This window comes from Heterocephalus glaber, unplaced genomic scaffold (assembly GCF_053883595.1).
Source record: "Heterocephalus glaber isolate CG9 unplaced genomic scaffold, H.glaber_assembly_v1.0 deba00000621, whole genome shotgun sequence".
NCBI lineage: Eukaryota > Metazoa > Chordata > Mammalia > Rodentia > Bathyergidae > Heterocephalus > Heterocephalus glaber.
Window position 1 is genome coordinate 5904931 of NW_028258153.1, and position 11821 is coordinate 5916751.

At 57.2% G+C, this 11821-nt stretch overlaps 1 protein-coding gene across 1 annotated transcript; it reads left to right on the forward strand.

The window, feature by feature from the left end:
• The first annotated feature begins 1156 nt into the window (after window positions 1–1156).
• Window positions 1157–7520, forward strand: Ihh (Indian hedgehog signaling molecule). Its single transcript, XM_004864562.4, has 3 exons — window positions 1157–1807; window positions 4069–4330; window positions 6047–7520. Exons 1-3 carry the CDS (start codon window positions 1496–1498, stop codon window positions 6703–6705), a joined length of 1233 nt encoding a protein of 410 aa, XP_004864619.1. The 5' UTR covers window positions 1157–1495; the 3' UTR covers window positions 6706–7520.
• The last annotated feature ends 4301 nt before the right edge of the window (window positions 7521–11821 follow it).

Genomic DNA, 11821 nt, shown 5'->3' on the forward strand with positions numbered 1-11821 from the left:
TAAACCTTTGTAATTTTTGGTCCTTTTACTTCTATCTTTATTGAATGTGTAGAACTATATTGCAACCAAATCGTATAGTTTGGTATTGTGGTGATGGTGGGGTTTTGCTTGTTTTTTTAACACTTGCCTTTTCTTGTTTTGGCAGAATGGGTCCTAATTCATTCAGCTTTCCTGAATGTTCTACTAAAATACACAACCCACTTCACTGCTGCCTCTCCATTTTCTCCCTCCTTTTTTATATGTAAAGTGAAGCTAAGAGAGTAATTATTTCTCAGAGCCGGTATGCGGGTGGCTTTGGGTCCTTTTGGTTCTTGGCGAGCTAGTGTTCCTGAGATTTCGGCCGACCCTCTTGAACAGGAGCGGTATGGTCCAGCCTCTTGGCTATTCTGTGGATGCCCGCATTTTAGCTGCTCTTCTCTTGGTCTCTCTTTGCAACTCTGTCTTGCTTGTTTCAAAGGTTTCCAACTCAGGAACCCACTCAGCTCTTCAAAAGGCTGAACTGCCCACCTCGTTTCCTACCCGGCAGGCCGTGGGATGTGTGCCGGGTTGATGTAGAGCCCAGCTCCAGGGTGGGGCACCAGGTCAGGAGCGGCCTCCTGCCTTTTGGGTTTGCTTCTCCGCAGGGGACACCGTAGGCGGCAGTGCGGTCCGGGCACTGCCCCCCCCACCCTGCGTCCGGCCGCGCCGTGGGTTGCGGTCTCCGTGGGGGTGGCAGCTCCTGTCCTGGAGGTTTGCGCCTGGCGGGGCACCCCGGACGGAGCCACGAGGAACCAGAAAGCGAGGCCAGGGCGGGGTGGGGCGCGTCGGGGCGGGGAGGGTAAACGCAGGCAGTGCAGGGGGCGCAGAGGGCAGCGGGCGGGTGGACGCGCGGCGGAGGAGCGCGCGGGGCGAGGGCTGGCTGGTGTCGGGGCCGCCCGCCCGAGGGGGAGGAGGCTGTGCTGCCCTTGCTGCAGGTTCGCTGTCGAGCACGCAGGAGGCAGGGACATGGGTAGGGTGCGGTCTGCGCGGGGGCCTGAGCCCGGATCTCTTCCATTTCCCTTTTCACTCGACCCCGGGCTGCTCTGCAGACGGCAGCAGCTCCCGCACCGCCCGAGCTGCCTGACCGCCGGGCCGGGGTGCTAACCGCGGGTCCCTCCAGCCCGCCGGCCCGGCCAGCCCAGCCCAGCCCGGCGGCCCGCAGCCCCGCCGCCCGCCGCCCCCCGCCGCCGCCGCGTTGCCAAAACAAACGGGCCGGCCTATTTATTGGCGGCGGGCAAGCCGGGCAGCTCAGAGTCGAGGCGCCGAGGGGGACAGCGCGCCGCCACCACCAGGGCCCCGGGCCCCCGCCCCGCACCTGAGTCCCGCCGGCCTCGCGCCGCGCCGTGCCGCCCATGGCGCCCCCGCCTGGAGCCCCCTGGAGCGACCCGGACGCCTGAGTCCCCGCAGCGCTCCCGCCGACCCGCCCACCCATCAGTCCACCAGGCGCTCTCGCCCTCGCTCTCTTGGGCTCCCGGCCATGTCTCCCGCCCGGCTCCGGCCCCGACTGCGGTTCTGCCTCCTCCTGCTACTGCTACTGGTGCCCGCTGCACGGGGCTGCGGGCCGGGCCGGGTGGTGGGTGGCCGCCGGCGGCCGCCGCGCAAACTCGTGCCGCTCGCCTACAAGCAGTTCAGCCCCAACGTGCCCGAGAAGACCCTCGGCGCCAGCGGGCGCTATGAAGGCAAGATCGCGCGCAGCTCCGAGCGCTTCAAGGAGCTCACCCCCAACTACAACCCCGACATCATCTTCAAGGACGAGGAGAACACGGGTGCCGACCGCCTCATGACCCAGGTGAGCGCGATCCGCCCTCCCAGCGCGCCGCCGCAGCAAGGCCACCTGCCCCCTGGCACCTTTTCTCGACTGCCTGGCACGTCCCCTGGCACCTGCCCCTCTCAGCAAGCCCAGCTGCCTTCTGCCCAACACAGCCCGGCCGGGGGTCCGGCCCTCATCGGCATCCCTGAGCCGGGCCAGAGTCTGTGACTGTCTGTGAGAAGCTTCCCCCTGCCCAACACCACAGCCCCTCTGTCCGGGAGCGCTGGCAACTCGCGCCAGCCGCGGTACCCGAAGGTACCTCAACCCTGCTGCCGCCTGCGCCTCTGGGGCCCACGCAGTCCCTCCTGGGCGGCGCCCTTTTCATTTCGAAGCCATTTGGCACCCTCGAGGCAAGGAAGCTCCGGGCGTCTAGGTTCGCTGCGCAGCTCCTCCAGGAGCAGTGTCCTGGCCGAGTCTGGGGTTAAGGAACAGGAGGGAAAAGTTGAGCAGAGGCGGAGGTGGGAAAGGGAACCGCCGGGCAAGCCCACGTGTCTGTCCCGAGAGCTAAGCGGCCGGCTGCGGTTAAAGGGCGGGGTGCCAGGCCTTTGGGCCCTGTGACCAAACTTGAGGGGAGGGTTCCTCGGGCTTGGTGGAGGGGACAGGAGGAACTGGAAGAGGGGCAGGGATGCCTGGGGTGGCTGGGGAGCAGAACTATAATCTCTGCGCTTGTGGAGCGCTGCGGCACAAATGTCCTTCCTTGCTGCCGCGTGTGCAAAGAGAGACCTACGCTCCCTTCCTGTAGGGTCTCCCGGCCCTTTCCCCGCTAGCAGGCAGCCGGCTTTAGGAAGATCAGCTAAACCACGGCCTTCAGCATGCGCCCTGGCGCCGGGGCCGGCCGGCCGCTGTCGGGGCGAAGGTTGGCTGGTGGCCGGGGCCGGGCCGGGCGCCGAGGAATGCAGATAAGGATCCGGGCCACAGGCTGGGCAATCATTGACAGCGAGCTCCCAGGCTCTGCACCCGAGGGAGGGGGTAGTGGGGACGGAGGGGTGGGGAGCTGGGATCTCCAGCAGACACCGGTTGGCGGCTAGAACCCGGCGTAAAGATCGTAGAGGAGCACACCGAGCTCCCTCTCTGGGCAGGGGGAGCCCCCAGGCCCGGCTGTGCACCGGGAAGATCAGCCTGGCCTTCGGCTCTCAACTCCTGGGAGGTCGAGTCTAAGGGTCTGTGGGGCCCAGACTCCGTGGGGTGAGGGTAGATTGAGACATGGGCTGCCCGCCTTCGCAGGGGCCTCACACCTGGGACGCAAGGACTGCTGTAAGGCCCCCTCCCGGAAGGACACCACGGTTCCTGCGCCCACTTCCCTCAGCTGCATAGTCTTTTGGGCTCTGGGGATCCTCGCACTTGGGGAGGCAGCAACTACGGACTTCGTGGTTGCTTCGTGTTCCCTAGCACGCAGCTCTACTCTCATTCGCTGAGAGAAGGATCGTGAGGATGTGCCGCCAGCTCCCTGAGATCAAAGGCTCAGTTTCTCAGGTCTCTTTACAAACGGGGCAGCGCACGCGGAGATGCTGTGGGCTCTGAGATCGTCAACCGTGCACGTCCCCGGAACAGAAGACGCTTTGCGTCGCTGCCCCCTAGGCTGGAGGGCACTAGCTCACCAACTTCTGGTTTTCTGTCCGAGTATCTCCTGCTCACAGTGCCGGAGGGATTGGGGTCCTAGGAGAGTCCCAGCAGGAACTCTCTGTGGCCCTCGAAGGATTCCCGGCGGGGCTGGGATTCCCCTCCAATAACACCCTCTCCGCACCTGCCGCGCCTCCAGGGCCGGTCGTCCCGGGCCTCAGCCCTGAGGCTGCGGTGACACCTACTGGGGATCTAGGGCCTTGCATGCCCAGCAGGCCAGCCTCAGGCAGTCGGCTGCGCGGCCTCCTCCATCTCCCCCGCGGCCCGCCCTCGGGCTTTGGGGAATCAGAGGCACCCTGAGCTGGAAAAGTTTAGTCCCATCTGTGGAGGGACGCACCGGAGAAGGGGTGATAGAACACAAGCGGCAAGGGAGCTCCGCCTGCCAGAGGGTGTGTCCCTCCGCGCGTCTTCCAGATTCCCGGTGCCACCGTGCCCCTCAGTTCCCTGGGGCATCTGGATGCTAGAATGGGAGGGAACACTTCAGGGGCCTCTGTTCCTGAGGGAGAAGGACAGAGACGCTCCCTGATTTTCCGACTGGAATGGGTGCGGTGGGAGAGTCTGCGGCCTACCGGCGCGGGGACTGAGCTCCCGCTAACGCGCCGCGCACGTTCCTCCCTCAGCGCTGCAAGGACCGGCTGAATTCGCTGGCCATCTCGGTCATGAATCAGTGGCCCGGCGTGAAGCTGCGGGTGACCGAAGGCTGGGATGAGGACGGCCACCACTCAGAGGAGTCCTTGCACTACGAGGGCCGAGCCGTGGACATCACCACCTCAGACCGTGACCGCAATAAGTACGGACTGCTGGCGCGCTTGGCAGTGGAGGCCGGCTTCGACTGGGTGTATTATGAGTCCAAGGCTCACGTGCATTGCTCCGTCAAGTCCGGTGAGCCGCTGCCAGGGGGCTGGGCCCGGGGCCGGGGCCGCAGGGAGTGGGCAGTCAGTACGGTGCCCGCCAGGGCCGAGAAGGTGAAGATGTCCGCTAGGGGATGGAGGCGGGGATCCGGGGGAAGAGGACGACGTCGGCGGTGCTCCCTGCAGCTGCTCACAACCTCCTGTGCCTCCCACACCTGGTAGTGTCACTATATGATTCGAGCCTAGGGAGACAGGGTCTGTCCCAGTGCTGCTTCGTATTGACCTGGGGGGGCCACAGTCCAGAGCCTGCCACAAGACGTGCAAGACAGACCGAGCTGGACAGATGGAGGAAGCCAGGCTGGCAGGCACCACCTCCCCACCCAGTTGATGCACAACACGGCACCGGTGGGGCCAGGGCCTCAGTGTGCTCAGACACCGGTATGCCTGACCAGGAGCCCAGAGGTTCACAACCATCACCCAGCTGCAGGTCAGGCCTCCCAGGGGGCGCAGGCGCCCCGACATCTCCCCCAGACCCCCGAAGCTGGACATTTGGGGGCAGAGCTAGCCATGAGAGCCAAAATAAAGTGGACTCAATAAAGTGGATTTTCCCAGATTGGCCGCCTTGTTGATTAGAATTGACAAGCACAGGAGCCTCACCCCTTTCCTAAAGTCTCCCAGATTCTTGTTGCCCACACTGAACCCAGTCACAGATGCTTCACATGGTTCCTATGTGGGTCCCCTCCAGCCTCACCTGGCCACAGGCTTAGCCCTGCACACAGGTCCCGTGTAGAAGTTGCACTCACAGACCCAGCACATGAGACCAGGCCTACTTTTTGGTGATCCTGATCTTGCCTGGGCACACTGTGGTTTTCCCACACTGACCCCCAGCCACAGCCTGAACCTCCTGCTCCACACCTCCTCCACCAGTGGTGCTACTTGGAGTCACAACTATCCTTCACCTGCAAACCCTGGCCCAGGGCCAGCTCCCCAAGTGGCCTCTTTCATTCATTACTCCTGACCCAAATACCATTCTCTCCCACCTGCTGCTGCTACTGTGTTCTGTCCCCTGCACCAAGAACCAAGAACATGAACTGAAGATGGTGATTTTTTCCTTGCCCTGGACCTATCCCTGACCATTCACTCTGAGGCTGCACAGGAGTCTGTGTTTGCCCTTTGAGCTGGCCTTCTTCTCCCTTCCATAGACTCTAAGGGCCAGCTCTATCACAGAGCTTGCTGTATCATTCTTGGGGGCGGTGCTTTTTTTTTTTTTTTTTTAAGAAACATGTAGGCAAGGGGTGAGCAACAACAGGATATTTAGACCCCAGAGGAGCTAAGTGACTTCCCTCTCCATGAGGCTACAGGTTTCCTAGAGTCCAGCCAGACATGACCAATGCCTGGCTCAGCTGGCATCTGGCCTCTGGCCTCTGACCACTTCATGGAATTGTGCAGATGTGAACAGATGCGGGCATCACTTGGGCTTCAAGAGGCCCTCTCCCTCTCACCCACTGGGTCCTGGAGCTCTAGTGTGCAAGTTGTTGGGTTATGTGGGGGGCAGAAGATCATATTGTGGGTGGGTTCAAGCCTACATGGGAAATGGGAAATGGGAAGCTGGAGTTGGGATACAGTCATGAGGGTTTTTAGGGAGCAAGAGAAGTTCTGGCTGGGCTAGGGTGGCTAGGGGAGGGATGCTGTGCCTGGGAATCCCAACTCCCCAGTAGTAACCCCTTGCTGTCCCTTCTTCCCACAGAGCACTCTGCTGCAGCCAAGACTGGTGGCTGCTTCCCTGCTGGAGCCCAAGTGCGCCTAGAGAGTGGGGCCCACATGGCCCTATCAGCCGTGAGGCCAGGAGATCGGGTGCTGGCTATGGGGGAGGATGGGACCCCCATCTTCAGCGACGTGCTCATTTTTCTGGACCGTGAGCCAAACAGGCTGAGGGTTTTCCAGGTCATCGAGACACAGGACCCTCCGCACCGCCTGGCACTCACTCCTGCCCACCTGCTCTTCACTGCTGACAATCACACAGAGCCAGCAGCCCACTTCCGGGCCACGTTTGCCAGCCATGTGCAGCCTGGCCAGTATGTGCTGGTGGCAGGGATGCCAGGCCTGCAGCCTGCCCGCGTGATAGCTGTCTCCACACACGTGGCCCTCGGGGCCTATGCTCCACTGACAAGGCATGGGACACTGGTGGTGGAGGGTGTGGTGGCTTCTTGCTTTGCAGCCGTGGCTGACCACCAACTGGCTCAGATGGCCTTCTGGCCCCTGCGACTGTTTCCCAGCTTGGTGTGGGGCAGCTGGACCCTCGGAGAGGGTGTGCACTGGTACCCTCAGCTGCTCTACCGCCTGGGGCGTCTCTTGCTGGAAGAAAGCAGCTTCCACCCACTGGGCATGTCTGGGGCAGGGAGCTGAGAGGACCCTGTCACAGCCCTCCTGCAACTGCCATGATGGATCCAAAGGCCTCCCCACCAGAAAAGCTGTGGCTCTAGAAGAGACTTGAGCTGGGGACACTGGGCCCCACCATCTCCTCCACAGTGGTGACACACCATTGAGACTTGAGTGGACAATGCCAGCATCCCCGTTCCCATCTTGGTATAGTGAGCTGGCAGGGGGTAGGGCATCCCTCTATCCTAGAGATCTTGAGACCTAACCGTCACTACAGTTTTCACACCCTGCCTCTCACCATGAGGAGGGCCCATATCATCTGTCTTTGGACCACTTACTCCAGTCTTTCTTGGGGCCTGGGTTTCTGACTTCACTGTTGGTAACAAACCGCAGTAGCAAAAGATTCTGCCCATAGGTGGGCTTGCACCTCAGTTGATGCTGCTAGATTCCCTGGGAGCCAGTTGGGAGCTGGCTGGACTCATTACTGCCAGGAACTGAGAAGGCCACAAGGTCGGCAAAGCCAGCCTGGCCATCCCGAGGCATTTTCTTCCCTCTGGCCACACTCCTCCAGACACATCCCGGGACTGTCACTGTCAGTGGGTAGAGTTGTGTGTTCTGGCCAATGTGGCCATAGTACCTGGGGCAGGGGAAGGGAGGCTGGATGTCCTTGCCACTCCTGCCCGGGATAAGCTCCATTTCTGCTGAACCATGACCTCCACCCCCTCCTCCAGTCAGTTTCCCCCACCTTATTTATTGTCACAGAGGGGGAAGCCCATGGGAGAATTTTGGGGATGTTTTGGTTTTCCTTTCCTTTTGTAATAAAAATTATTTAAGTTGTTAGAGCCATGGAGTCCAGGATACTAAATGGGCTGATACACAGACAGTTTGGAGGAAAGCAAAGGGCTTGCTTTTCTCCTTAGCATCTAGGAGCTTGCTTTCCTCTTCAGTGCCTTCCTCCAAGGACAAACTTCCAGTGTTCCCACCCTGTCTGCAGGCTCCGTCTCACCCAGTAGTTCTGCAAAGTCCAGCAGAAAGCTGTGCTTTGCACTGGGAGGACTTTGTACACAGACCCCAAAGTTTGCTCTAAACATGGTTGGACCAGAGAGAGAACTGAGGTAGGTAATCCATGGTTCCTTCACATACCAAGAACTGTGTCAGTGTGCGCTAGTCAAGGTGGTTTTCCAGTTTATGCCAGTTCTTGGGGGCCTGCCTTTCTGACTCTTTCTTGTTGGTAATGTGATGTGGTATGAAAAGACTCTGGAGAATTCACATTTATCTTGTGGCACATTATGACTTCTTGGATAAGTCAGAGATCCCTAATGGGGTGGGTGTTGTCAAATCTCAGAATTAGCTGGGCAGCTTGTTTAAGGTGATTCCTGACCTCATTTCTAGAATACTGCTTTTTTTTTTTGGTACCGGGGATCGAACTCGGGTCCTTGTGCTTGCGCAGCAGGCGGCAAAACCACTGAGCTAAATCCCCGGCCCTAGAATACTGCTTTAATAGATCCAGTGTGAGACCCAGAAACTTATTTTACAAACACCCCAGACATGGCAGGTGGTGTGTGAACTACACTTTGAGAAGCGTTGCTTAGCCTAGAGAAGACCCAGTTTATTGCCAACACAGGATAACATCACCTTTTACTTTCTCTCTGTCCCTTGATCCCAAGGCAAATTTTCCTGTACCATTACAGATCATCTTAGATCCTAGGTCAAGCCAGTTGAAATAGGTCAGGGTGACCATGGAATACTGTGGAAGGTGCCCATTGCTACCAGGCGAGTTCCACCTAGCCCGCCTGCCATGGGAAGCCAGTTGTTAAAGCATCCCGTTGCTCAGGCTCTGTCCTTTTATAGAGAGCATTGTGGTGGAAGTGATGGGAGATAAATCTGCAGACTTTACTTGCCCTCCACCTTCACAGAGGAAAGTCCCAGAGAAAACATCATCGCTTGGGGTTTGTGCCATCTGGGGAAATAGGTCCCCACCGGCTATAATGCTAACTGCTACCACTTAATGAAGACTAGTCTTCTTGCTAGGCATTATTCTAGATCTCTATGCTTAGTAGCCCATTTAACTCTTGTAACTCCACGTGACACTTAAATGTTAACATTTTCTACATAGGAACACACCCAAGATTATAAGCCTCAGTGACCAAAGCAGGACTGGAATCCTTCCAACTAGGTCCTTGGTCTGTAGTTTACCATAAAGTTGATCCTCAGTGAAGTTGGGTCCTTTCTGGAAGGTCACACTCAGCATTTCAGGTCTGGAGATCTGTTATGTCAGCACATCTAGAGAAGCCCCATCTCTGTATAGTAGATTCTCACTGACCAAAATGTCCATGAGCTCTTTTGTTGGGGGAAATATGAGGTGAAGGTCAAGATGCTCTTGTCTATCCATTTGCACATTCTCTTCCTGTAGACATTCTACCTGAGAGATCAGATTATCATTGACAGTTGGTGAGCATGGATCCATGGAGCGGATGATTCTTCAGGTCCTAGAGGAACGGGGGGTGGGGGTGGGGGTGGAGAGGGAGAGAAAGAGAGAGAGAGAGAGAGAGAGAGAGAGAGAACTGACTGACTTTTCTGTGGAGAGCAGCAGACACAGCCCATTTGGTGTTCCCAGACTCTTCACCTCCTCAGAGAATATATTCAGACAGAGAAGGCTGCAAAGATTCAGCAAAAACAAAAGCTTAAAATAACTGAATTCAGGCTCTCATAAGGCCAATCTTAGAAAAAATAAAGCAGGACTGGGGCTGTAGCTCAACGGTAGAGCACTTTCATAGCATGTACAAAGCCCTAGGTTTGATCCTTGGCACTGAGGTGGAAGGGAACAAAAAGAAAAAGAAACAGACCGTGGTGAAGTGAGGCCCTATAGCTTTTTCAGGTATCCTGTCCCTCCCCCATCTGAGGAGGTGGAAGGACAGGGACATGAGGAGAGACAGCCCAGAAAGCCGTCCTTCCCAGCCGCAGTGCAATGCCCCCCCAATGATGTGAGGCCGAAAGGGGGTTCCCCTACAGCACCCAGGTGCAGGCAGATGCTGACCCAATGGACCAGCTCAGCCCCAGGGCTGCTGCATCCACCGCTGCTGATGGGACACCCCTCTGCCGGGCCCTGTGTCAGAGTGGAGGAAGAGGCATGGCTGCTCTCCGTGAGCTCAAGTAGGGAAGGAGAAGGGTGGGAGACAGGATGGTCACATCATGTGCTATGTGCTGTGAGTGATACCTCATGGAGCAGGGGGTGGAAGTTGAGGAGTACCAGGAAGTGGCTTCCAGAAGGTGAGCATGCCATAGCTGGGGCAAAAAGGAGTTTGCCTGACAGGAAGGAAGGAGAGAGACATAGTGATGCACACCTGTAATCCCAGAACTCTAGGAGACTGAGGCAGGAAGACTGCAAGTTCGAGCCCAGGCTGGGAAACTTAGCCACTAGGGAAAGCCTGTCTCATAATAAAAGATTTAAACAAGGAGGGGTTGGGAGATGGGGATGTAGCTCATTGGGGAGGTTCTGGGCTCAATCCACCAAAAGAAAGGAAGGTGGGCTGCAGATATGGCTCAGTGACAGTGCTTGGCTAGCATAGCATGTGAAGCCCTACATTCAATTCCATACTGTAAATAAAAAAATGAATAATAAATGAACATAATCTAAGGTTTGGAGGCCTGAGTACACCAGCACTGCAAAGCCATAAATACACATGTGGCTTGGCAAAACTGTGATGGAAAGGTAGCAGAACTAGAATGACACAGAGCCTGGGTTCCACAAATGTGGCCTCGATGCTGAGTACCTAGGACAGTGATGGCAAACCTTTTAGAGACCGAGTGCCCAAAGGGTAACCCAAAGCCCACTTATTTATCACAAAGTGCCAACACTGCAATTAAACCTGAATATTGAGGTTTTAGTTTAGAAAAAACAACTGTTATTTACCTGATGCTCAGTGGCTGGATTCCCATGTGTGCCATAGTTTTGCCACCAGTGGCCTGGGAGCACCTGGAGGGTTTGAAGAAGGGGAGGCTCATGGCCAGATAGTTTCTGAAAGTTTCCCTGGCTACAGCATGGAGGCCAGAGTAGAGGGGGCAATATGGAAGTAGGAGCCCATTAACTGGGAGAGAAGAAGGTGAGCTAGACTGAGGAGGTGGCCATGGGGTCAGAAACAAGGTGGCAGACTGTAAGGCATTTAGGCAATAGAAGGACTGAAGGTTGGATGAGGAGTGGGGGTAGGCAAAGGCCCAAGTCAGCTTTGGGGTTTCTAAGCGACGAGACCCAGATTTCTCACCCCCAGCTGTCTTGACCTTGGTTCTTCTTCAGCTTTAGTCGCTGCACCTCCAAGAGTGCTGTCCGGGGCTCTCCCATGTAGATAAGCAATGTCCTTGTTGCCAAAGGCTGGTCTGCCTGGGCTCAAGGGGCCTTCTAGGCTCCTGCTCACTCTGCCTGCCTTGCTCCAACCCCTTCTTCATCCATTCAGCACTGCTAAAATGGAAAGCTAGAGGTTGGTTGTCCAATATCAAGGTACTGGCATCTAGAGAGGGACTTTGTGCTGTGTCATCCTATTGAGGAAGAACAGTGAGAGAGTTCAAGAGAGCAAAAGGAAGGGGGAAACTCATCCTTTCATCAGGAGCCTGTTCCTGTGATAACCAACCCACTCCCACCATATTGGCATGAATCCCCTCCCAAGGGCAGAGCCCCATGACCCGATTGCCTCTTAAAGCCCCACCCCTCAACACTGTTGCACTGAAGAGTAAGTTTAGAGTACATGGGGAGGAAACTCAGAGTAGCCCCTTGATAGCCCAGTCCAGCAAAGTGAAGTCCTGGGCCAAAGTCCATGGGTCCTGGAGGAGACCTGGAGAGTTGTTCAGGAGACAGAGTGGGGGGAACTTCCCAGCTGGAAGCTCTCCAGCTGCCTGGGCCAACTGCACTCCACAGAGGGACCTAGGGCACTCAGGTGACCCTGCAAACTGTGCAACTGTTCTTGTAGTCTCCTTCCTCTTGCGTGGAAAGCTTCAGTCATTGCACCCCACACCCACATCCCTCAGGACGATACCTGCAGGAGGGACAGGGAGTGGCCTGGGGTTGAGCTGAACCCAGAGCAATGGTCTTTTATGCAGCAGGCCTGCTGCTAACACCTGGGACCCCTGTGAGAGAACTGGAAATAGGTGC